The 26,557-nt window shown below is 55.2% G+C and overlaps 1 protein-coding gene across 1 annotated transcript in view; it reads right to left on the bottom strand.

Annotated features, from left to right (window-relative positions):
• Positions 1–599: 599 nt before the first annotated feature.
• LOC134395502 (uncharacterized) overlaps positions 600–26,557 on the bottom strand; it is a 28,049-nt gene continuing 2,091 nt past the window's right edge. Inside the window, exons 3-10 of the mRNA XM_063121668.1 lie at positions 13,103–13,294; positions 11,808–11,977; positions 10,757–10,877; positions 9,650–9,781; positions 8,326–8,442; positions 6,398–6,836; positions 3,566–4,434; positions 600–2,147 (exon numbers count right to left, since the gene is read on the bottom strand). Coding sequence (XP_062977738.1) covers positions 937–2,147; positions 3,566–4,434; positions 6,398–6,836; positions 8,326–8,442; positions 9,650–9,781; positions 10,757–10,877; positions 11,808–11,977; positions 13,103–13,294 — 3,251 coding nt within the window. The 3' untranslated portion in view covers positions 600–936. The remainder of the gene's footprint in view (positions 2,148–3,565; positions 4,435–6,397; positions 6,837–8,325; positions 8,443–9,649; positions 9,782–10,756; positions 10,878–11,807; positions 11,978–13,102; positions 13,295–26,557) is intronic.

The following is a 26,557-nucleotide window of genomic DNA, read 5'->3' as shown; positions in this document are numbered from 1 at the left end:
CAATTTAAAATACTTAAAAAATTTAAACAGTTTTATCCACACTAGCTCTAGTTCCCCCCATATGCTCTAGAAAGAGTTCCGTGGGTTATGCTGGGTGCAAGGACAGGCCTCTGCCCAGGGAGGCTGGCCGCGTGAGCCTTAACTCCAGCTCCTAGCTAGATGGCTCTGAAGTAACAGAAGGCATCGTCTACAAGAACAGCAGTGGGGTCGTGATTCCACACCTGTACAGTAGGGAGGCTGCAGGTGCATCTCCGCCACCCAATCCGTCTCCCACATAGGTTCTCGCATTCAAATAAGAGGCACGGTAGCAAGTGGAAGCACAGAGCAATTGGGCAAGTATTCCCATGATGCGTGTCGACGTTTCTGAAAAACTGCAGAGATTTCTCCACTCTTTCCATCGCACCCACATGAACAAGTCCCAAGGCCCCTAACCCTCCAGCTCATCTGTTTTTCTTCTTCTGTACCCGTCTCTGGCTAGTTATTCCATATCCTGGCTAGGATAGGCTGCTATGTCCCAAATCCCTGGCAAGAGCCTGTCAGCTTAATGGAAACTGCCCTGTTCTCAGACAGCAGCCAAAAAAGGTTCATGCAACAATAGATTTAAGATGGATGTCAACTCCTTTCAAGAAGAAAAGGATTTATTGAGGTTCAGGATGAAAACTTGCTACCTCAAACTATGCAGATTTTATAAAAGGTTTATAAAAGGTCAAACAGTGCAACCGGTAAAAGGTATACTTCACCGAGGTGTGGACATTGTCATTTTTCCATGTGAAGTAACACCACCACAGAAGGGGATTGTAACCTGAGTTGGCCCCAGCCCCTGCCCCCACCCCCCACCCTTCTTAGTGACATCAGCATTGGGGGAAAGGATGTTATCTCACACGCACACACACACACACACACACACACACACACAGAGTGCCTTCTCCTTCCCTCTCACTGCTCCTCTTCCTCCTCCTGCTTCTTCTCAAAGAAAGCGCAGTAAGCTTCCCGGATATTGTGTCCTTCGCCCATCTCTTCCATGTCACCGAAGCTGTCCAAGTGACTCTCTGAGGTTGCCGAGGGCAAGTCAGCATAGTCCATGCCCTCCTCCCAGCCATCCTGCATGGCCTCACTTCTGCTTTCACAAATATTGTGTAGGATACAGCACGCAATAATTACTAGAGGGACATTTTTCTCTGCCACATCCAGGCGCTTGAGAAGACACCGCCAGCGTCCTTTCAGCCTCTCGAAGGCATAGGTCACGGCCATGCGGCACTTGCTCAAGAGTGAATTGAAGTGTTCCCGTGGCCCATTGGAGGCATCTGGGTATGGCTTCATAAGCCATGGTCTCAGGGGGCAAGCAGGACCACCCAGCAGGACAGGACTCATGATGACGCCTTCAATCTCAGTGGTGATCTGAGGACCAAAAGTACCTTTCTCCATTCGCTCAAACAGGGGGGAACCCCATGGCAACCCCGAATCCTGCATCCCACCAGACCATCCTGCATACACATCCATGAACCGTCCCGCACTGTCCACCAGGGCTTGCAGAACCATGGAGACCAACCCTTTCCCATTGATGTAGGCGGAAGCACCGTGGGGTGAGCACAGGATGGGAATGTGGGTTTCATCCACCACCCCAATGCAGTTTGGAAAACCAACCCTTTCAAAGCCATCCATGACAGCCTGCGCATCTCCAAGCTGGACGACATGCTTCAACAGCACGTCATGAATGGCTTCACACACCTCCATGACGATGACCGATGCGGTCGACACGCCCACACCAAACTGGTTGGCAACAGACCTGTAGCTGTCCGAGGAGGCAAGCTTCCAGAGGGTGAGAGCCACACGTTTGTCCACAGGGATGGCAGCACGCATGTTGGTGTCTTCCCGTTGCAGCACTGGGCGCAGCTTCTCCACCAGGTCCAGCACCGCCTCCCGGGACATGCGGAAATAGCGGATCCACTCCCCATCGTCAAGCTGACCAGCAACCAGGTTGTCCCACCAGTCTGTTTTCTGCGTCTTACTCCACACTGTCCGGTCATTTGGGCGGTAATTGGCGCCCAGCAACACACGTGCCATGGCAGCGCGTTGCCTTCTGCGGCGCAACCGGAGATCTCGCATTCGTTTTGCAGATGAACTTGGAGCCTTTCCTGGATGCCATGCTGGTGGGCAGAAAGAGACCAATTTCAGAGTTCAACATGTTGCTTTTAATATTTTATTTATGTACTTTTATCTTCTTTTTTGTAAACCATCCTGGAACCAATGATGAAGGGTAATATATAAAACCTTGGATGAAGCTGATTTTCTAGTTCCATTTCAATTGGCTTTAGGCCTGGTTTTGGTCAGAAACTGCCCTGGTTGCCTTTGCCAAGAAAGAGACAAGTATTTTTCTCAATCAGCTGCCTAGCTTGGGGTTTAGGGACTCTGTTTTACAGTGGTTCCATTCCTACTTGGATGTTTGCTTCTTGAAAGCATTGCTGGGATTTATTGTTCTATTTCGTGGCAATTACTTCATGAGGTTCTACAGGGCTCAATTTTACCCCCCATGCTATTTAACAGCTACGTGCTGCAGGGGGAGGTTATCTGGGGAAGTGGACTGAGGTGCCATCACTATGCTAATGACACTCAACTCTACCTCTCCTTTGCGCTTACCTCAGACGAGGTGGTGGGTGTCCTGACTCTGTGCCTGAGAAGGGTAATGGGCCAACAAACTGAAGGTCAATCGAGATAAGACAGAGGTGCTGTTAGTAGGTGGTTCCCCTGCTTGGTTGAGTGGTGTTCAACCGGTCCTGAAGGGGTTGCACTCCCCGCCAAAAATCAGGCACACCACTTGGGTTTGTTTCCTGGGTCCATCGTTGCCACTTGAGACCCAGCTGGCCTCAGTGGCCAGGAGTGCCTTCTATCAGCTTAGCTTCATCTATCAGCTGCGACCCTGTCTGCACAGAGGTAGTCTGGCAACAGTTAGCCACACTCTGGTAACCTCCCAGTTGGATTACTATAATATGCTGCATGTGGGGCTACCTTTGAAGACAGTTCAGAAACTTCAGTTAAGTCAAAACAGAGCTGCTATGTTACTAATTGGGACGGGCTGGTATTGTCATGTGATGCAAGCGCTTCATCAGCTGCACCAGCTCCCAGGCCATTTCCAGGCACAATTCAAAAGGTTGGTCTTGACCTTGAAAGCCCTAAATGGCTTGGAACCAGAGTATCTGGAGAAATATCTCCTTCCATATGTACCTGCTCGGACCCTTAGGTCACCTTCAGAGATCCTCCTCCAGGTCCCCCTGCTGAAGAAAGCTAGGTGGTTGGCTACAAAAGAGACAAGGCACCCCACTTATGGGGAAACCAACTTCAAAGAAGTTGGCCTGGCAACCACATTGTTACCCTTCAGGACCAGACAAAGACCCGGCTTTTCTCCCAGACATTTTAGAGATCAAGTTCTAGATTTTTGCCTGTTTTATCGATTCTTTGACATTTTAGTCTTCTATCTCTTTGCAATCCACCTAGAGTAGACTGGTTATTGGGCGGACTGAAAATATAATAAATAAAAATAAACAAAATATGCAGAAGTCATACTTACTCTGCACACCCCCTTGAGCTGCCGTGTTGGTGGGGCGCTCTGCAGGCACGGGAGTGGAGATTTCCGTCCAGAGGTTGCTGGCAGCGGACAGCCCATTGATAGGGGTCAGCGCCATGTCCTGGTGCTGGCCGTGACCGGGTGCCAGACAGGACTCCATGACAAGGGAGGCATCTTGGTCTCTGAGCGAGAAGTCCGCTAGTCCCACTGTGCGCGTGGGGGGGCTTTCATCCTGCCCCTGCAGGTGGTAGCTGGGAACCCCCATCGCATGGACAGATGAGTCTTGGTCGGGGAGCTGAAGCTGGTAGTCAGGAAGGCCTGCACCCTGGCTGTAACGGTTTTGCTTGCGCCTCTGGAGCGGGTAGCTGGGCAGTCCCAGTGAATGGACATAGGAATCCTGGGCTGGGAAATGCAGCTGACGCGGGTCGGGGCCCTCCGTGGGCAGCACGAGCGCAAGCGACTGCTCGCCGTGGGGCTCCTCCCTCCGGCCCCTGTTCTTCCGGCCCTTCTGCTTGGCTCGGTTGATGCACACCTTGGGGATGACCAGCCCCCGGCTCATCAGCAGGAAGCGGTCCAAGAGGGAAAAGAACGGCATGGTCTGGCGGGCGCGGTTGGAATGGAGGTTGCCGTCCTTGATCTCCTTGAAGCCCCGCCTCAGGTCCTTGGCTCGCTGTCGGCACTGCTCCAGGTTACGGAGGAAGCCCATTTTCCTCATCTTGTCCGACAGGCGCTTGTACTGCACTTCGTTCCGGTAGTTGTCATAAAGGGACGTCTGGACTCGGTCGTCCCCCCACAGCTCCACAAAGGCTTTGGTCTCCGAGGTCGTCCAGTGCGCCGCCCGCTGCCGGACCTGCTCCATGGCTTTCTGGCGGCTACGAACAGAAAAGAACAGGCAGCAGGAAGGCAGGACCAAGGCGGCAATTATCAGGAGGCTCCACGGCCCTACATGAGGAAGTCAGCAGGCAAGTGCTGCTGGTCGCAGAAACTCATGGACAATAGGGACATCTTTGCCATGAAGACCGACCAAGAAGCGTTGGTCTCATGTGCTGCTGCTGCTGCTTTTAAAGTTGAACCTAAACCTTCCTGCCTGTTCCTTTTTGTCCTCTTTGCCATGGGTCGATTGCACGACTGTCTTCCTTCTCATGGTGGCTTCTATGCTTTTGAATAGACAGCACTAAAAAACCCACCCCATCTCCCCTTGCTTACTAGAAGGCTCGATCCGCCCCATTTTGCAGCCATAAAGGCCTCGACACCTCCTCTGCTGGCCGGAACAAAGGGCCAGTCGTGCATTTCCCACACTGGCCGGCCGGATCCCTCTTGGAAACTCAAGACAGGAGAGGAAAGCGTCTCCCCACCCTGGTTTGTCCAAGCACCTGGAAAGCGGGGGCAGGGAGGCCCCACCTTCCGCACGTGGCACTCTCTTTCTCCTCCCATTCGGTGAATCTGTCTCTTTTTTTCATAGAATAGCAGAGTTGGAAGGGGGCATGCAGCCCCCAACACATTACTCCCAAGGGAAGGCAGCCCTCGGGGGAGGGGGTCGGAGGGGGCCTCGCAGAGTTTTGGAGTGCATTACTGATGACACAGAACTCTTTTTCTCCTTTTCACCTTCTGCAGATGAGGCTGTGGAGCGACGAGAGCAGTGCCTGGCTGCAACCATGGATTCTGGCTCGCTCACACGGGTCCCCTCTATTTCTGGGCCCAATTCAAGCTACTGGTTCTAACCTAGAAAGCTTGATGTGGCTCTGAACAGCAACACCTGGCCGTGCCTCTCGCACTATGACCCTACCTCTACCCGATGACCGGACTCTCAGGCCCTCCTCTGGGTGCCTCCTGCCTTTTCAGTGGTGTCTCCTGATGCTCTCCCTAGCGAGACCCACCTTGTGCCAACATTGCTGTCTTTTCAGCACCAGGTTAAGACTTCCCTGTAGTCCAGGGGCGTCAAAGCTCTTTTAGCCTGAGGGCAAAATTCAATTCCACAGAAGCTCTTGGGGGGGGGGAGGGGAATCCAGTGGTGAGCCGGGCTGAAGACCCCCAAATACCAGGATGCTTTAGTGTAAAGATTTTACTGCCAGTAACTAACCTTTAGGAAAGGTATTTCAAACTTTTAGAATAGGAAAAGAACCATGCAAAAGCCATAAGTGGTTCCATGGAAGGAGCGTGGCTGTGTAGGGAGCTCCAGAGGGGTGGATTGGGGCCCCAGGTTTGACACCACTGCTCTATTCCCCGGCATCGGATGGGCCCTAGAAGAATTAGTGGAATCCGTTACGGTTGTCACCGATGTTTTATTTGTTTGATGGGGCAGTAGTACTTGAGTAGATAATTGTTTAAAATTCTGTATGCTTTAATTTCTTTTTCCTAAGACACCTTGAGTTTCTTTTGAGAATGGCATTGAAGGAATCTAATGACAGCAGCAGCAGGCCTGGAAGCTCAATGCAGCCTCCACGCAAACACAAAAGTCAACGTTCTCGGGAAGGAGAAGGTCAGGAGGATGGCCTTACGCTGAGCCAGGCCCTGCTGGGTCCACCTAGCCCAGGACTGTTGACACTGACTGGCAGCAGCAAAAGGCTCCCAGGGTTTCAGGCAGGAGTTTCTCCACCCCTGTCTGGAGATGCTGCCAGGGGCGGAACCAGGACCGGACCTCCTGCGTGTCTGTGACAGGTGCCCAGTTCTGCCATGGTGGTGGTTCATAGAATCATAGAATAGCAGAGTTGGAAGGGACCTACAAGGCCATCGAGTCCAACCCCCTGCTCAGTGCAGGAATCCACCCGAAAGCCTTGGGGGACAAGCCCCCCTCGAAGCGTGCCCCGTCCCTCTCCCTGCAGCAGGGCTCCTCACCTGTAGTACACCGCGTCCGGCTGCCCGAAGGGTGGGGAGGCCTGCAGGGTGTCCGGCTTCTGGTCCATGAGGAGGGCGATCTTGCAGCTGCAGTTGAAGCACTTGAAGAGCTTCCCCAGGGCCAGCTGCGCGTGGATCCGATTTGCCTCCTGCTCCTCGTAGACAAAGTTGCTCTTGCAGTCAACGCAGGTGAAGACCCGCTCCCGGTGGTGGCTGTTCTGGTGGGTCGCCAGGGTGCTGGGACTGCCAAAGAATTTCCCGCACTGTGGGCAGGGCAGCGCTCGCTCGCTGAAGTGGACGCGGAGCACGTGGGAGATCAGAGCGTCCCGGTCGGGGAAACTCTGGCCACAGTCCTTGCAGTCGTGGGCGGGGGCAGCTCTGCGCTCCTTCGGGGCAGCCCCCTCCTTCTCTCCACGCTTGGCGCAGGGCTTGGAGTCTGCTGGGGAAGGACAGAGGAGGAGGACGAGGGTCACGTTCTCCTGCCTGGGCTGGCAGAGTGGGGAGAGGCCAAGCCAGGACCTTCTGGCTCCCACCCAAAACTGATGGCGGCGGCGGCGGCGGCAACAACAACAGTAAGGCAAGAGAGCGGGGCGGAATATACGGCCACTGTGGCACCAGCTCTGCCTCTGCCGACCTCCAAACTCGGGCTCAGGCCTGCAGCAGCCCCCGCTCCCCCTCCGTGCCTTCCCTTTTCCTGCTCATCCAGTCACCGGCAGACTCTGCAGCCTAAATGCTCGTCTGGCCATCATGTGTTGGGGCCACTTCAGACCACCTCGTTTTAGGCTGCAAAGCACCACAGGCCAAGAACAAGCACCTTGGCAAGAAAAGCTGGTTGAAATATTGCCCCAATCGACTCCCGTGGGCAAGGGCAAGCTCGCTCCGGAAGGAGACGGAGACCTGCCGGGGCCCTGGGCAAACCTTATGGATTTATTTAAGCGACTTGTTGGACATCCCAGGATTTCCAAGCGGTTTACATGAAACTCATATAATACAGAATAAAACAGCATTAAACAACAAATACCTTACAAACATTACAACCAAAGCAGTGTAGCAGAGCAGTGAAACCAATTACAGCCCAACTTGCACCCGAAGGAGTGCTTCATATCATAGAATCATAGAATAGCAGAGTTGGAAGGGGCCTACAAGGCCATCGAGTCCAACCCCCTGCTCAGTGCAGGAATCCACCCTAAAGCATCCCTGACAGAGGGTTGTCCAGCTGCCTCTTGAAGGCCTCTAGTGTGGGAGAGCCCACCACCTCCCTGGGTAACTGGTTCCATTGTCGTACTGCTCTAACAGTCAGGAAGTTTTTCCTGATGTCCAGCCGGAATCTGGCTTCCTTTAACTTGAGCCCGTTATTCCGTGTCCTGCACTCTGGGAGGATCGAGAAGAGATCCTGGCCCTCCTCTTTGTGACAACCTTTTAAGTATTTGAAGAGCGCTATCATGTCTCCCCTCAATCTTCTCTTCTCCAGGCTAAACATGCCACCAGGCTTCCTCCCACCCAATATATGCACAGGGAGCTCGAAGACGTGGGAGGGACCTCGGGGGTCATCCTGTCCAGCCCCTGCTGAGAGCGTAGCAGCCCAGTGCTGCAGCACCTGCAAGAGGGCTCCACCCAGCCTGTGCTTAAAATCCCCTGGGGGAGGCGAGGCTGCCCAGCTCTCGGCCCTCCACTTCTGCTAAGTGAAACCAGCCGATCTGCCTCTCTGGGCCATTCAGAGCCGCCTGGGACTGTGGTAGGGCATCCCAGGAAGGAGGGCAGGGAGGCACCCTTGAGGCAGGGGTCCATCGGGGTCCAGTTGGCACGGACCCAAGTGGCAGGGAAGGACAGGCACAAAGCCAAGAGCAGCCTCGTGAGGCCCCTGCGGCCAGCTGGGCACGACAGCCCCCCTCTCGAGCCCCGCCTGAAAAGCCGGTAGCGCAACTCACCTGTGGGGCTGGGGGGGCCGGTAGCATCCGCCCCTCTTCCTTCCGGCTGGGTTTGGCTGCACAGCTGCTCCGCTCCTGGCTCTGTCTGAACCTCCAGTTGTGAGTCGTCCTCGGAAACTGTGGGGAGGGGAGGGAGGGGAGCAGTTGTAGCCCCTCCTGCCGGAGGGCGTGCGTAGCCGGTGCCACTCAAGCACCAGGGAAAGCGGGAAGGAGACCCTCAGCTTCCCACCCACCCCCTTGGCTCCAACAGAGCCAGAGCCCCCCTTCTCCTCCTTCAGGAGACCCTTGTGCGGGGGCCACACGTTCCTCAGCCACCCAGAGAACAAGAGCCTATTTTTCAGCTATGCAAGTAAGGCAGCGACAAAAAAAGGCCCTCTAGACCGGAGGGATCTGGGGCTCTGGCCCCCGCCCCCCCATCCATGAGCCACTTTCAAGCTGCTTTGAATGTCACGGCGAGCCCCAAGGCACCGAGGCCGTTGCGGTTTCCAGAAGGGACGGAGGAATCTCAGGCTAGAGGTGGGCCGTGGTTCCAGAGAACCACAGTGGGCAGAATTCCTTAGTCAAGGAGGTTTTGAACTGGTCTACAGCCAGAGCACAGGCACAGAATTGGCCTCTACTGCGTCGCTGCAGCTGGGGCCTCTGCTTCCCTTCTTTTTTTGCCCGCCTGGCCCTTCTGCGATGCGGCACGTGGGCCCTGTCTTGGCTCTGCTGGTTCCTGCATTTCTGGCTGGCTCAAGCGCAGCCTCGAGCCTTGGAGCAGAGCAGCGCTGCTGAAACCCCTTTGCTAGGACGGGAACAGCCTCGGCCGTCTGAGACGTGGGGGACGGACAAAGGCCCAGACGGCCACGCGCCAGACCGGCCAACACGGCAATGCCATGAGGCCCCCACAAAGACGAAGCTCAGAGGACCTTGGGCCTAGTTGGGGAGCAGGCGGTGGGGGTGGGGGTGGGGGCAGGCCGTGTTTCTGAGGCTCAGTGTGGCTGGGAGGGGCAGGGGAGGGTGCTCCGGTCTCCCCTGATGTTCAGAGGACGTTGCTGGCTCAGGGCAACTCCTCGGGTTCTCATGCGCCCTGGGATAACACTCCCAGAACGCCGCTTAGCCCATTGAAGGGGTGACTCATCCAGGGAGACCGGGAGCGCTGAGGGGGGCCTTGCCACTGCCTCTTACCAACAGCCAGCCCAGCAGCAGGGACAGGTGCTGAGCCCCCGACCCTGACCCCCCCCCACCCCCGGGTGGCAGGAGGTGCCTCTCTGCAGCAGGGGCAGCAGCTGCCCAAACTTGCAGAGCTCATCCGGGGACATTCGTTCCTCAAGGCGCAACCCACCTCTGCACGCCTCGCCTGGGCTTGGGGCCGGGGCCGCTTCTGGCCGCTTCTCCTGCAGAGGACTTTCAGAGGGAGGGGCCTCGCCCCGCTCTATCCGGCCCAGGACCTCCGACGGGTGTCTCTGCACAGGCGCTGGGTGCGAGGGAGGGGAAGCGGAAAGGAAGTCAGGCCCCGGACCACCCCTGTGCGGAGACGCTGCCCCCCCCTTTCCCCATCACCTCTCCACCCTGAGCACAAGCAGGCGGAGCAGGGGCAAAACAAGACACACACACACACCCCGGGGGTGGGTGGGGGGAGACGACAACTTCAGGGCTGACATTTCATTTTGAGAAGAACACGGAAGAGGCATCCAGAGCGGGAGCCATGGGTGGGGAAGAGCCAGCCCTGCACCCGCCTGGCCACGGCCCACATCCCGCCCACGGCAGCAACCACAACAGGCCTGGTGTCTTGCACAGCCCACGGAGGGGAGCCTTGTCTGCGCTGCCGGAGGCTCCAAGCAGAACGTGGCGGCCGCGGCCCGGCTTTAGGGCTGGCCCCCACACCTGCCAGCAACTGGCTTCGGAGGCACACGGCCCTGGGCGCGGGGGCTCCCCCTCCTTGGCATGGCTGATTAGACAAAGTCCACAGGGCAGAGGCCTATCCATGGCTGGGAGCTGCTGCTGCCGCCTCCTGGAATTTGCCTGATCCCTCAAAAGCCTCCTGATCCAGGGCCACGACCGGCCCACTGTGTGGCAGGGAATCCCTGCGAGGAGGAAGAGGCAGCCCACGGACCGAGCAAAGGAGGGGGCGAAGGAGCAGCAGGGAGGGGCTGGAGCCCAAAGGTGAATCTGGGAAGGCGCAAGAGAGGCAAGGCTGCAGACCCAGGCGGAGAGCAAAGCTTCCGGCCGGGAGAAGAGGGGCTGGACAGAACCGGATGCTTGACCATGGCCGGGGAAGGGGAGGCCACGGCAGCCTTGCCTGCCCCGGGGGGGGGGGGGGTCCTGGGGCCCCTCTGGCCAGTGACCGCGTGTCTCCTGCTGTGCTGCACAGCTGACTGATGGGGCTGAAGGGGACCGAAAGGCCGTCCCCATCCCATCCCACCCCCTGGGCTGCGAAGAGGACGCTCACCAAGCGAGGCAACCAGGTCATGGCTCTCCTTCATCACTCCCCAGTACAGCTGCTTCTGCCACGCCGTCAGCTCCGCCCACTCCTCTGGTGAGAAATAGACAGCCACGTCCTCAAACGTCACCTGAAAGGTGAGCCACATCCCACTCAGCGCCTGGAGCAGCCACGGAGGAGGCTGGGGTGGGGCTGGGCCTGGCCTCCCTCCCCCTCACTGTCGCCTTCCGGAGGGGCAGTAGGTGGGCAGGCGGGGTGGGACTTGGAACGGCCCCCTCCAGCCCCAAACAGCAACACCTCCGCAGCGCTCAAGCAGGGACGTGGGGGCGTGGGGGGCTGCTGGCGCCACGCCGGGCCCCCAGGAGCAGCCCCTTCATCACACAAGCAGCAGCCCAACCACTGAGAGTTCTGGGGGAGAAGACAGGCGAAGCCGCAGGGGGTGCAGGTCGTCTGCCCCAGCCCCCTCGCACAGTCAGTGGGGACGCCGGAGCGCAAGAGGGACAATGCCCTTCAGCAGCCCCCCTTCGTGCTTGAACGGGAAGCCCTCGCGCCGGCTGCGCTGCGGTCTGGCCGGCCGGCTGGCCACCAGTTGCCTCCCCCTGAACCCAGCCTTAGGGGAAGCATTTGAACCTTTCAGCATAAAAGCTGGGAAAACACCTACGATTGGTGTCTGGGGGGGCGGGGAGGGGAGAGGAGAGCGTGGCCTGCTGGGAACCCAGGTGGGCAGGATTGGACCTGCACCCCTGATAGCAAGGTTCAGCTTACTCTCGTGGCCCCTCCATCGGCCTCAGGACCCAGCAGTTTGTCCTGAGCTCTCTTCAGCCCCCGGCTGCTGCCGTCTTCCCGCACGGAGTCACAGCTGGAGGGAGCTGAGCCCGGCCAGGGACGCTCGGCTCACCCCCTCCTTCAGCCTGGGAGAGCTGATCCGGTGAACAGGTGCAGAGGTTCCTTCCCCCTCCGCAGAGAAGCGCCAGGGCAGGGCCTGGCTCACGAGGCGGCTGAAGGCCCCCCCACCCTCACTGGCGGCCGCATCCCCCCCACCTGCTGCTCCGTTTCTCACCTGAGCAATCCTGGAGTGGCTGTCGGCTTCCTGCTCCAGGTGCTCCAAGACTCGCTGGCGCCAGCACAGCCAGGTGCACAGTCCCTGCCAGGCGCCAGGTGGCTCCGAAGGGCCCCGTGGAAGAGGAGGAGGAGGAGCAGCAGCACCGGTCCCATCGGTGCCTTCGCAGCCTAGAGGACAAGGGGGGATGGGCGGGGGGGGGGGGCTTCAGTTTGGATCAACGCAGGACAAGGACGCTTCCTTTCACGGCGCCTTCTGTGATGCCAGTGCAGGGAAGAATTCTGCCCCCCGCCCCACAACGGCCTCTGCATGGCCCCACGCGCCTTCTTCTTGCCCTCCCCCTTTGCCCCAGACAAAGGCTGCCCCCCACATACACTACTGGACAAGGGGGGGCACCCCGCCCACGGGCTGCCTCTTGGGCAGCCCTGGCTGAGATGGGCTGCAGCAGCTTTTCTCACCAGACGCCCCCTCCCCACCCCCACTGCTGCTGCTGGCGCACGTCTGCCTCTAGCGCCAGCCAGGAGCGGCTCCAGGGGCCAAGGACTGCAATCCCCGCCTCCAAGGGGCTGCAAGCTGCATCCAGCGCCAGAGCAGTGCTGGGAAGAGCTGGGGACACGCAAGCTGCAACGGCAGTGGGGCTGCAGGACCGCGGAGGGGTCGGAACGCGAGGCTGGCCTGGTGCGGGAGCCAGGCCCAGAGGAGTAAGGGACGGGGACTGTTCCGGGCCCAGAGGAGTAAGGGACGGGGACTATTCGGGGCCCAGAGGAGTAGGGGACGGGGACTGTTCCGGGCCCAGAGGAGTAGGGGAGGGGGACTGTTCCGGGCCCAGAGGAGTAGGGGACGGGGACTATTCGGGGCCCAGAGGAGTAGGGGACGGGGACTGTTCCGGGCCCAGAGGAGTAAGGGACGGGGACTATTCGGGGCCCAGAGGAGTAGGGGACGGGGACTGTTCCGGGCCCAGAGGAGTAAGGGACGGGGACTGTTCCGGGCCCAGAGGAGTAAGGGACGGGGACTATTCGGGGCCCAGAGGAGTAAGGGACGGGGACTATTCGGGGCCCAGAGGAGTAGGGGACGGGGACTATTCGGGGCCCAGAGGAGTAGGGGAGGGGGACTGTTCCGGGCCCAGAGGAGTAGGGGACGGGGACTGTTCCGGGCCCAGAGGAGCCCGGGCACGTGGAGCACCCTGTGTAGCTCCTCTCCCAGCTGGTAAACGCCGGCCGGCTCTCTCTCCCTGCCCCCCATTCAGCACATTTCCAAACTGCAAGCCCAAGGCAGGCCGTCCAGAAGCTCTGTACCTGAGCTGCTGGCAGTGTCGTTGCTGGCCTCATCCAGGACAGGAGGATCTGGGACGGCAGCCCCTCTCTCCCCGGCCAGTTCCCAGATGTAGACGTCTTCCTCCATGCCACAGCCGGGCTCCTCCTCTTCCTCCTCCTCCCCTCCGTCCCCCTCCTGTTCCAGGTTGGAGGCGCTCCCTGCTTTAGTGGAGCCTGCTGGAGAGAAAGAAAATGAGAGGAGGGCCGACCTCCGTGGTCTGAGCCCACCCGCAGTTCCGGAGCTGCTGCTTCCTTTGAATGGGAAAGGAAGGAACTTTCCGGGACCCCTGCGAGTCCAGATCCCGACTCCGCCAGCTGCACCACCGGACCTTTCCCCAGCCGACGGCGGCGTGGAGGCTGCAGCCCTGCAACAAGAGCTGCCTGTGGAGCATGACAACTTTTACACAAGGCGGGTTTGTAATACACGGAACGCAGTAAATGAAACTCTCACAACAGCCCTGCGGTGTAGGCCTGTGCCACGACGGTTTCCCTAAGACTAGCCAGCCCCGTACAGACAACGAGCAATATACAAACACCAAACTCCACACACACACACGCTAGCAGCAATTTTAGAAATGCTTTAAAGAAGTCAAAGCATTTTAGCAGATGGTGCTTATGCACATAAATACTAATGCAGCCTTTTTGAAAAGAAGAGAAGGCCTATGATCCCCTCAGAGCAATGCCCAGCCAGCCCAGGAATATGTTCAAAAAATCTATTTTTCCTTTGCAATTTGTGCTCCTCCAGCACCGAGGGTAATAAGCTCCGTAAGAGACAGAAAGGAGACCGGGTGCTTTCCCTCCCCCAGCTCCGAAAACCCCAGCTCCCTCTCCCCTCAGGAACACCGGAAGCTCGCTTAGGCCGGGTCAGAGTATTTGTCCTTCTCTCCCAGCGCTGTCTACTCTAAGTGGCAGCAAGAGGTGAGCGTGTTCCTTATCACTGCCCCCTCCCATCCTTTAAACTGGGGACTCCAGGGATTGACCCTGGGCACTTTCCGCATGCGCAGCTGCGTCTTATGTTCCTGTGGCTATTGTGGCCTTGAGGCAGCAGCAGGATGAAGACCAAACCATCCCTGCCCAGAACGATTAATCCTAGAATCGTAGAGCTGGAAGGGGTCTCTAAGGTCATGGAGTCCAACCCCCTGCTCAGTGCAGGAATCCACCCTAAAGCATCCCTGATAGAGGGTTGCCCAGCTGCCCCTTGAAGGCCTCTAGTGCAGGAGAGCCCACAACCTCCCTAGGTAACTGGTTCCATTGTCGTTCTGCTCTAACAGTCAGGAAGTTTTTCCTGATGTCCAGCTGGAATCTGGCTTCCTGTGGGACAACCTTTCAAGTATTTGAAGAGCGCTATCATGTCTCCCCTCAATCTTCTCTTCTCCAGGCTAAACATGCCCAGTTCTTTCAGTCTCTCTTCATAGGACTTCCAGGCCCTATCAAGGTTTCCAGGCCCCTGATCATCCTGGTTGCCCTCCTCTGAACACGCTCCAGCTTGTCTGCGTCCTTCTTGAATTGTGGAGCCCAGAACTGGACGCAATACTCTAGATGAGGCCTAACCAGGGCCGAATAGAGGGGAACATTTCTGGGAGGCATTTCTGGGGCATTTGGTCTCCCCTCAATCTTCTCTTCTGCATGTTGAAGAGGAGCACCTGAACCTGCATCCCACTGGGCAGACTCAAGAGGATGTTGGACTGCCAGTCCCGTGATCCCTGACCACTGGACATGCTGGCTGGGGCTGATGGGAGCTGCAGTCCAAACCATTGAGAAGGCACCACATGGCCAACCCCTGCGCTACAACCAACCAGGGCTACGAGGATGATGAATGCCTTCCATGCCACACCATAGGGACCTGACGTGCTCTCATTCGTTGACGTATTTTTTTTAGAGTTTGCAAATCCCGACTCTACTGTACAAAATGAAACCACAAACCCTGCAGTAAACATTTGTTCATCCAGGCAGGCCAAAGCGCTTCCATAAGGGGAGCCGAGGCCTGGAAAGACGGGTGCAAGGGCCAAGGAAGAAAGGAAAGCCTGAGCTGAGGCCTGAAGCGATGAGCCCCCTTTAAAGTGTTCTGAATTCTCCCCCTAGAATGCCCCCCCCCAAAGCCTGCAAGACTCCAACCCATCTGTGGGGGCTGCAGACTGCTCCATCCCGACACCACAGCCGAACAAAGATCAACCTGTTCCCCAAACCAGGCTCTACCATTGTCAGGGCCATGTGACTATCACAAGATTGCACCAGAAGACAGCAAGGAGCCCCCACCCAAAGGATGACAGTAAGCAGATGGAGAACGGGGGTGGGGTGGGGGGGAAGGAGAAGAGGCAGAAGCTGTGTTGATGTTCAAAAGTGGGCCGCAAGAGGCGTCCTGCGCAGGGCCTTGAAGCACCCCCGACTCAGGGCTGATTCACACATCTTTTGCACATGAGAAGCCCAAGCGGCTGGCGATGACAGGTGCGATGAAGGCTCCCTCTGGCACCGGGTGGCTGCCACACCCCCCCCCCCAAGTCATCCCTGGGATGAGCACCTCGGCAAGAGCCAGCCCTCAAGGCGGCAGCCGGCTGGCGGGAAAGGAAGCATCCGGACGGGGAGAGAGCTCAGGCAGCCCAGCCCGGCACCAAGTGCCTCTTCTGAGTCAGCTCTCGGGGATTTGTTTTCTGGGGAAATGCCCGCAGAGGCATCTGTGGGAAAGCCGTGCACCACACTGCAAAACCCCCACACCTTTGGCAGGAGGCCACACGACGGCCAGCAAGGACCTAGCTCAGGCCGTTGGGATTTTGCACCCCCCAAATTGTCTTTCCATGTGGAGCGTAGCAGGTGGTAAAGGGCAGCTGCCGACGGCAAGGCCAGAGAAGAGCAAACAACGTCCTCTGAGGACGGGTTTAGCCTGGAGGAGGGAAGGTTCCGGGGAGACCTGAGAGGGGTCTGTAAGTATCAGAAAGGCTGCCGGGCAGAAGACGGAGCCGACCCGTCCTCCGTTGCTCCAGAGGGCAGCCGGTGGAAACGGCAGGGAGGCAGAGTCCGGCTTAACGTTCGGAGAAACTTCCTAACAGTGACAGCTCTTCTGCACACCTCTGGCGTGTCTCCCCCTACGCACCTTTACTTCTCAGCTAAGGAGACCCCAGCCACTGTCACCGTTCCACACAGGGGGGTTGCTCCGGCCCCTTGATCGTTTTGGCCATCCTTTTCCAGCTCCATAATATCCTTTTTTAGGTGTGGTGACCAGAACGGTACACACAGTATTCCAAGTGTTGGTCGCGCCCTAGATCTGTATAAGGGCAGTAGGACACCGGCCGTTTTATTCTCAATGCCTTTTCTTATAGTGCCTAGCATGGAGTTTGCCTTCTTTACAATGGCCGCACACAGGGTGGACATTGTCATGGATCTGTCCACCACAACTCTGTCTATCAATTTTTGCTGCGTGGTTTTATCCTGGTTGTGCTTTTTGTATTTGTGTTTTTAGACTGTTGGTTGTTTTATTATGGTTTTAATTTTTGTGAACCGCCCAGAGAGCTTCGGCTATTAGGTGGTATAAAAATGTAATAAATAAATAAATAAATAAAATAAACCCCAAGATCTCTTTCTTGTTCGGTCACTGCCAGCTCAGATCCCATTAGGTTATAGAATCACAGAATAGCAGAGTTAGAAGGGGCCTACAAGGCCATCGAGTCCAACCCCCTGCTCAAGGCAGGAATCCACCCTTGAAGTTGGGTGGTTTATTTTTGCCCCAATGTGATGACTTATTTGTTATCATTTTTATTTATTTCATTTCTATACTGCCCAATAGCCAAAGCTCTCTGGGTGGTTCACAAAAATTAAAACCTCAAAGTACAGCATAAAGCAATATAAAATACAAAAGCTTAAACTACAATATAAAAGCACAACCAGAATAAATCCTAGCAGCAATGCAGAGATTTAAAATACAGATTTAAAACAGCAGAGCCAAAAGCCTTGAATGCTAAAATGCTGGAAAACAAAACGGTCTTCACCTGACACTGAAAGGAGCACAACGTGGGCGCCAGGCAAACCTCTCTAGGGAGGTCATTTGAAAGCCTGGGTGCCCTAGGAGAAAAGGGTGGCCCTCTTCCTGGTAGCCACTCACCTCACTTCCCTTTGCCAGGGACTCCTGGAGATTGGAGAAGGGACCCCTGTGGATGATCTCAGGCTCCATGCAAGTACATATGGGAGGAGGCAACCCTTCAGATAACCTGGCCCCAAGCTGTTTGGGGCACTGATGCCCATTTGCCACCAGATTTGGAAGAATCCTCTTGGATCTCAAATGAACCCCAAGTGCCAGCCGGAGGAATTTCTGCCTGACTCCTGATAACATCATCAATGGAGGACAAACAGAGCCTCAGATCTCTCTCTCGCTCTCGCCCCTCACCACCCAGCTCCATCAGACTACTTCAGAACCGCCCCCAACTCTTGGCTGGAATGCAGCTGTCCCCGAGCTAGGGGTGAATACAGTATCCAGGACAGGAAAGGAGACGCAGTGGCTGGCGAATGCTGGCTTACCCTGATGGCATCTGCCTGGCTCCCTCCGCTCTTCAAACGAGCTCAACCCACCTGCATGGCTGGGGAGATCTCAGTGCCAAAGAGGAGGAGGAAGAGGAGGAGGGAGGAGGAAGAGTGGGCACAATTTCCTTCCTTCCCACGTAGCTCCAGAAGGTGTTACCTGGCCTCTAGCAGCCTGAGTCACATCCAGGTAGTTGTAAAAGAGGCAGATGAGCAGGTTGCAAAAGTGGTGGTGGTGGTGATGGCAGTATGTGTGTCAATCTCTCACAATGGCAATTCTCTTTTCTCAGAAGTTAGGTTGGGAACAGCCTCCTTCTGCAAGGGAGGACGGAAGAACGGAGGCGGATTTAAGACAAACATTAGGAGGAGGGCCAGCTGCAGGCGTTGTAACCTTCCCTCACAGGGGAGTTGCTCCAGCAACTTGACCAGCTTGGTTGCTCTTTTCTGCACCTTTTCCAGCTCTACACCGTCCTTTACGAATTGTGGTGACCAGAACGGTATTCCAGGTGTGGTCGCACCGTATCAGGGCAGCGTGAACTTGGGGCAGTTTTATTCTCAGTTCCTTTTCCTAACGCTCCTCTGCCACATGGAATTTGCCTTTTTCACAGCCACTGCTGCACACTGCAGTTCTTGTCCTGCTCCCACTCATCACTCTCGTTATATGAAGTTATATTCCACCTTTCCACACAACAGTGCCCAAAGCGATCAGCAAATAAAATATCTTAGTATTACAAAACAAGATGATGATGACGATGATGATGATGATATAAAGCTAAATACATCTGCCGCCTCCACTAAGAAGTGCCTCGTCCAGGTGATCCCGAAAGCTCTCCGTCGCAGGGCAACCGCGACGGCTGTTTCACGTAGTCAAACCAATCCCTTGATCTGCAGTCTGCCAGCGATGGACGGGCAGGTGTGAATTGGCGCCACGCTCCGGGACGGGGCTCAGCTTGCCCCCAGGGGAGGCGCCCCTTTGCCCTCGGAGGACAGCTGCTCCCGGCAAGGAGGCCTTGCGCCTTCAGGATCTGCGGCAGCCGTGCCGTTTAAGTCCCTGCCAAACCTCTTTCCCTTTGGGGCTCGGCTGATCAGCCGAGGGAGGAACATGCAAGCGGCAGGGCGATGGTCTTCTCCTTCCTGCTTCAGCTGGAGGGAAAGTCCCTGGTGGAGCCGAAGGAGTCACGGCTCATTCACTGGAGCGTGTGAAAGCGTCGGTGGCGTCAGTCCTTGCGCTGGGTGAGTCACCGCACGTCCCTTCGGGCAAGTACCCCAAGACAAGCAGCAAGGCGGGGAGGTGCTCAGAGCCTCGAGCGCCGTGACTCACTCCTCCCTCCGTCCTCCTCCGTGAGAGCCGAGGGAAGCGCTTTTGAACGTGTGAACACACCCAACAACGCGGCCAAGGTCTTCCTCCTGGGCAGGGCGTCGCGTCTTCGTCCTTCGCCTCCCCATCCCACCCTCTTTGCCCCGGGCAGACGCTGTGAGAGCACATCACAAAGTCCTCCTCCTCCAACAAATGAAAGGGCTCCTGGAAGGACCTGAGAGGGGATCCACAGGCGTCCCACGCACCTCCCAATCCAGCCGTCGTGCACACACGCACGGGTGCAGCACACTGAGCGCCCTTCCGCTTCGTGAGAGCTGCGCCATAGCAGCAGCAGCAAACCATCGCCCGGGCGCGGATCTGAAGCAGGAGAATGGCCCCCCCATCCACCCAGGGCGCTTCCCCAGGGCGACATTTCAGTGTTGCAAAGCCCAGGTGACCGCGGAGGAAGACGCTGCCGCAGAGGAAGAGCAACAGCCAGCAAGGGGGGGAAAGGCCAATGAAAAACACGGATTTAAATCAACTTTCCCACTGATAAGTCTTCATGTAGTTCCTAAACAACGCGGCGCATCTGGCCTTAGACTGACCCTGTTCAGGCGACATGCGAAGCCGCAGCGGTTAAGTGGTTTGAGCTAAACATTATGGGTTAGCGGGTCCCCACAATCCTAGAGTTCACGGCCGAGTTTGAAGCCGGGCCCCCTTCTTCCTTCCTTCCTTCCCTCCCAGTCCCATCCCTCTCTCTCTTTCTTCCTCCTCTGGATTTTCATGATGTTGCAAACCTCAGAAACACCTTTTGGATACAGCCGTACAAAGGAGGCTGAGACAGCAGCAGAGGTGATGCTCAGGAAATCTGGGTGGGGTGGGGAGGAGATGCTCACCTTGACACCCCCTTGCTCCCACTTCTATCCCATCTATCCCATCTGCTAGAAGCAGCAATTCCAATTCAAGGAGCAGGAAGGAGGCGCTGGGGGAGTCAGGCATCCACACGGCTTTTCCTGGCAATGTTGCAGCAGCAGCAGCAGCAGCAGGAGAGTCAGCTGAACGTGGGCGGCGGCAGCAGCAGAGACGCCCTCTAGGCAAGGTGGCAGCTGAGGCGGGCGTGTGGCTTTTGGGCCGCATGGGGGCTTTTAGGCTGCAGCTCTCGGGTTCAGGGATTCGGGCGAGCCCTTTCATAGAATCACAGAATAGCAGAGCCGGAAGGGGCCTCCAAGGCCATCGAGTCCAACCCCCTGCTCAATGCAGGAATCCACCCTAAAGCATCCCTGACAGGTGGTCGTCCAGCTGCCTCTTGAAGGCCTCTAGTGTGGGAGAGCCCACCACCTCCCTAGGTAGCTGATTCCACTGTCGCACTGCTCTAACAGTCAGGAAGTTTTATCTGCTTGAGCTTTTATAGTGTATTTTATATTATGGTTTTATACTGTTGTTTTATACTTTGAATGTTTTTGATTTTTGTGAACCGCCAAGAGAGCTACAGCTATTGGGCGGTATAGAAATGTAATAAGGACCAATAAAAACAGTGGCTGAGGAAGGCTTCCTGGAACAGAGTTGCTTTCAGGAGGCGCCGGAAGCAGCCTAGTGATGGCGCCTGCCTGACTTCCAGGGGCAGGGAGTTCCACAGGGAAGAGGCCACCATGCTAGAGGCTCTAAAGTTCAGTATTGTAAGAGGAGGCAAATGCAAAAATAAAATAAAATAGACTAAAAGGAAAAGATACCCTACAATCTCTGATCCTCAAACCTTCATCAAAGGAGGCACTGACAGTTGACCGAAGGGGTGCCGGGAACCTCCTCCGGAAGGGCCCACAGGTCACCTGCATCCTCCATGGGTAGCTGGATGTCCCCTCTGGTGGCACGTTAGATGGCGAGGCAGGAAGGACCCGCTGCTGCCCGCACTGCCCGGCCAGGCACTGCCCAGGGTGGTGTTCTCAGTCCTGAACGTGTGACGTACAACTGAAGGGTGGCCTCCTGCCATCTGCTGCTGCTCCAGCAATGACTCGAGGCAGGACGTCAGATGTTCTGGACCCATGAAGCCAGGCCAGCCGGCAACCAGGAGGCCGGCAGCCTTTTAGGCAGCGTGGAAATGCGTCAAGAACGCGCCAGCTTCAGTGTAGACACAGCCCTGGGGGGTTCTTTTTTAGCCCTTGTGGTGAACTGCTGTCCTTATTATTGTTCTTCTTTATTGATTTAAGTTTTAAGCTAGATCTAAAGATTGCTGGTTTTGTCTGTTCACCACTTTGAGTGCCTCGTCAAAGAAAGTGGCAGGGCAAGGAGCCTTGAGGAGGGCGAGGGCTTCCAGGCCTGCTCCTGGCAGCCTCTCAGTTTAGAAATTAAGCACCTGGGAGCATCGAGTTCTCCCAAGCTGGCAAAAAACCAGGAGCACTGTGGTTGCCCCAAGGGCATTTCAGCCGCTGATGGTGCTATATAAATTAATAATAATAATAATAATAATAATAATAATAATAATAATAATAATAATAATGCAGGAGTGAAATGCACACAGCCCGGGGGGGGGGGGGGAGAGAGAGAGATGATAAAACTATGGAACTTACTGAAAAGTTATTTGCATCATTCTGCAGCTCAGAGCTGAACATACAAAATGCCCTCACTTGGATGCAGGCAGAAGATGCAAAAGCTCCGCCCTGGCACTGAATTGGAAACGGCCATTTCACTCCTCCGTGAGCCACTGCCCCTTGCTGCAACCGATGAAGGGATCAAGGTGCCAGAGGAAACTCTTCCCTTCCGACTGCTGATCTGGGAGGACGGAAAAGTTTGTGTCCATATCCCAATTCAGCCTTAAGGCTGACTTGGTGGCTTTGAGCCACATATCTTCCCAATCCATGAAATGGACAAGCTCCCATGTATAGTCAGATTGAATATTCCCAGTGGCACTCCGGCCTGGCTAGAACAGGTCCCTGTCTCAAAGAAGCCAGGCAGCTACAATGGGGTGGAGGACCGGGGGCCCTGGCTCCATTGCCCCCCAGGGTAAGGACGTTTCCCTTCAGATGCCATCACCCCAAGGGAGGAGGCCAGGGCTACTCAGTGGCTACCCCAAGCCGCAGGAGAGGAGAATGCAGTGGCCATGGCCACAGGCCCGGCGCCCAAGCCCTGCCTCAGCGTAGGCAATGGAGCAAGGCTCACCCTAGGCCGACTGGGGTCTCCTGCTCAAGCCCAGCCTAAGAAAGATGGCTTCTGCACACGTCAATCCTCCTTTCATACCTTTCAGATACTGAGAGGATTGGGGCACATCCAAGCATCCATCCTGTCCACTACACCCTGGTTCTTTGCTCCTCATCAGTAACCTTAATCTGAATCCCAGGAGGCCCCCACGCCTGCACTGAAAGAGTGGGGCAAGATCTTACGCTACTCGTTGGTTTAAGGTGACCAATATGAAAAGGAGGACTGGGCTCCTGTATCTTTAACAGTTGTATAGAAAAGGGAATTTCAGCAGGTGTCCTTTGTATGCATACACAAATTTAAACGATTCAAAGTATAAAACAACAGTATAAAAACATGATTAACACAACTGTTAAAGATACAGGAGCCCTGTCCTCTTTTTCATAGGGTCACCCTGCCCCAATTAAGAAAGGAATTGGTAAGAATAGCCTCTGATATTTGACAGAGCAAAAACACAACACTTGTTTCTTCTTGCTTTGAAGTATAACAGCAAAGCAGTCATAGTATCAAAGAACTACCAAATATTCAGTTTAAAATGTGCACTTCTTTAAAACTGAGGATACAGATTTTCACATTTAGCTATCATGTGCTTTGTAATTATCACGTAAACCAGCACAATTCTCAAATAAAAACAATTTCCAGAGTTTAAAAGTTCAGTAGCAAAGTTATACGGTTTGTAAGAACCTAAGACGAACCTGGCTAGGTTAGACGAAAAGTTCATGCACCCAGCATTTTGCTCCCCCCGTGTCCAATCAGAACATGAGCCCGCTCCTGCCCATAATCCTAGCAACTGGTGTACATGCAGGCACACTGCCCCCAATATTCGAGGTAAAACACAGCCATCTTGGCTGCTAGTCCTGTATCACCTTCTCCTCCATGAATTTATTTAATCCTCTTTTAAAGATGTCCAAGTTGGCGGCCTTCACTACATAGAATCATAGAATAGCAGAGTTGGAAGGGGCCTATAAGGCCATGGAGTCCAACCCCCTGCTCAGTGCAGGAATCCACCCGAAAGCATCCCTGACAGAGGGTTGTCCAGCTGCCTCTCGAAGGCCTCGAGTGTGGGAGAGCCCACAACCTCCCTAGGTAACTGATTCCATTGTCGTACTGCTCTAACAGTCAGGAAGTTTTTCCTGATGTCCAGCTGGAATCTGGCTTCCTTTAACTTGAGCCCGTTATTTCGTGTCCTGCACTCTGGGATGATGGAGAAGAGATCCTGGCCCTTCTCTGAAGTGGAATTCAAGATGAATTCCACAGTTCAGCCTTTGCCAACCTGGAGCTCTCCAGATGTTTTGGACTACAACTTCCAGCATTCATGACCATTGGCCATACTGACTGGGGCTGATGGGAGTTGAAGTCCAAAACATCTGAAGGGCTTCAGGTGGGGGATGGGCTGCCGTAGTTTAACTCTGTTGTGTGAAGAAGCAATTCCTTTCATCCGTCCCAAACCTTCCATCACTAGGATGACCACAAGTTCTAGTACTATGAGAGAGAAATTATACATATTACACATAATTTTATACGTGTCTATCATGTCCGCCCTTACTCACCACCTTTACGGTGATAGATAGTCATAAATGTGACACTCAGGGCAATGCACAGGTCAGCTTCCACAATACCTCTGCTGGCTTTCTACAGCCATCCAGAGCTATTTTTCTTTCTTTGGTTTGGTTATCTGGGAAGCTGAAATACTTACCAGAAATGGGGGATGGGTTGCTAAATTCACACAGGTCCTGAACTCACCTATGTGCTTAATCCGTTACCTTGAGGCTTTGTCACTGGGGCGGAGATGCTTCATCAGCTGAGGCTCCCCCTTCACACTCACAGAGTGGGCTGCCTCACACGCCTATTCCGCTTTTATAGCCCTGGGTCCCTTAATCCATTTATTGCAGCAGCCAATTAGATTAGGAGGGCATCACTTTAAAACACAAGCAGGGGTGTGGCTCAAGCACTGGGCCTCATTAGACTCCAGTGAATGGAAATGTAGGTCAGTTGAGCCCTCCGGGATTGGAGATTTTCATCAGGGCGGGGAGAGGATACAGTCAGAGCCCATCCTGGAATGTCAGGCTGCAGTTCACCAACGTGCACTTTCTAAACTTACACTCTGGTTTTACAACTAGGGTTTAGAAGTGAAGTAAAAGCGGAATCCTCAGCCTGAACTGAAATCTACACCTAAACTTTGGCTTACGAGCCGCGCTTAAAGACCTAAAACTGAGCCTACCCCGAGCTAGAAGGGAAAACTAAGCCTACATGTTTTGTTCGTAAACAGACTTCCCTGCTAGGCAGGCTTGCACGGTGGGCCTTGGCGATGAAGAGTTACGGATCAGTGAGTGGTTTGGGGCCGGTTTCCAAACCTGGATTTAGTCCAAGTGTCTGGTTCAGGTGGAGGGCTTCTGCGGCTGTTCAAGCTTCCCTGCTAGGGCAGAGCTGCAAGAACTGCCAGTTTCTGCACGATTTTCTCCGGTAGGACTTTGCTCCTGAACTGTACATTTGACAGGAATCACCTCCTGGGACTGAGCTCTTTTGCTGTGCCCTTGTTCGCCTTCATGTGATGATTAATACATTAATGATGATTTAAATCAATTAAATAAACGGACAGCACTAATCTCACCCTCACACAAGTGCTTCACTCACCTGTGTGCTTAGTTTAATACCTTCATGCTTCATCGCTTTATCAGCCCACACATAAAGAAGCCCCAAAAGGTCCACTTGTCAAAGAAGCCGGCCCTAAATTTAAGTACCAGTTTAATAAATATCTACCAAAATACCTCAGGAGAAGACACACTTGTGTTTATATCCCACCTTTTCTCCAAGGAGCAGAACAGGCAACCTACACAGTCCCTCCCACTTTATCTTCCCAACAGCCCTGTGAGGTAGGTTAGACAGAGAGGGAAAGCCTGGCCCAAGGTCGGCCTCTGAGCTTCCATGGCTGACCAGAGATTTGAACCCAGGCCTCCCTACTCCTGGTCTAACACTCTTAACCGCTATACTTAAAAAGGCAGTGGGACAGTGTGGGCAAAGGGAGTGTTACAGAAGCGCAGCGCCCCTGCGTGTCTGTGTAGAGAAGGAAAAGAAGAAGAGCGCTGGGGATCAAGCCAAAGGCCTCTCTGGCCTAGCACTCTGCCCCCGCAGTGGCTCTCCAGATGCCCCAGGGAAGCCCCCAAGCAGCACCGGAGTGCAACAGCCACCCTCCCGCGCCCAGGCTCCTCAGCCACGGGCCTGCAAAGGCAGAGGCTGCCTCTACTGAGAGTGGGGCAGCACCCACGGGTCTCCCCCACCCCCACATCTTTCACCCAAACCGATGAAGAGACCCTGTGCTGTGCAACCCCACCCCACCAATGCCCACGATCACCGGATGAACGCCTGAACAGCGCTGATGTGTGAAGCAACCGCTAGCAGTTTATATTAAGTATTTTGTAAACCTGCTGGGCAGGGAGTCAATCCCAGGCTATGTCAAACCGTGGGCCTTGCTGCAATTCAGTTCCAGCCCCAGCTGAAGGACAATAGAATCGGGATTTCATCCTGCTCAAGATACAGGAGGAAAAGAAATAGTGCAAGCCCACCCCCACCCCTGGAAATCTCGAGGGAAATTGCGTCAAAACATTCCACACAAGTATGACCTCCCTTTTTCGGTTACATTCACACAGATGCATCCTTTTTACAAGAAATAAAGTACAACGCTGAATGAAGAGGGGTGAAAAAATAAAAGTGGAAGCAAATGGAACAAGGCAAAGAGGATCATAGAATCATAGACTAGCAGAGTTGGAAGAGGCCTACAAGGCCATGAGTTCAACCCACTGCTCCATGCAGGAATCCACCCTAAAGCATCCCTGACAGATGCTTGTCCAGCTGCCTCTTGAAGGCCTCTAGTGTGGGAGAGCCCACAACCTCCCTAGGTAACTGATTCCATTGTCGTACTGCTCTAACAGTCAGGAAGTTTTTCCTGATGACCAGCTGGAATCTGGCTTCCTTTAACTTGAGCCCGTTATTCCGTGTCCTGCACGCTGGGAGGATCGAGAAGAGATCCTGGCCCTCCTCTGAGTGACAACCTTTCCAGTCTTTGAAGAGTGCTCTCATGTCTCCCCTCCATCCTCTCTTCCTCACCTCTGCCACACGCCCCTTTGACAGCACCACGATGAGGTTGGCATCCTTCACGGTGCTGAGGCGGTGGGCAATGACCAGCACAGTGCGGCCAGCCACCGCCCGGTCCAATGCTTCTTGCACCACGTGCTCAGACTCGGCGTCCAGCGCACTCCCCTCCATCTTCTCTTCTCCAGGCTAAACAGGCCCAGTTCTTTCAGTCTCTCTTCATAGGGCTCTGAAATATCCCCCAGCACCTGACGCACTCGTAGCCCCACCCTGTACCTATTTGGGCACCCAGAACACCTGTGTGCAGAACACCCACTTTCCTCACCTAAGCGTGTTAATAAAGGGTATCTCAAACC

The sequence above is a fragment of the Elgaria multicarinata genome, chromosome 1 (assembly GCF_023053635.1).
Source record: "Elgaria multicarinata webbii isolate HBS135686 ecotype San Diego chromosome 1, rElgMul1.1.pri, whole genome shotgun sequence".
In the NCBI taxonomy this organism is placed as follows: Eukaryota; Metazoa; Chordata; class Lepidosauria; order Squamata; family Anguidae; genus Elgaria; species Elgaria multicarinata.
The sequence above is the reverse complement of the archived record's forward strand: the minus strand, read 5'-3'. Positions and strand labels throughout refer to the sequence as shown.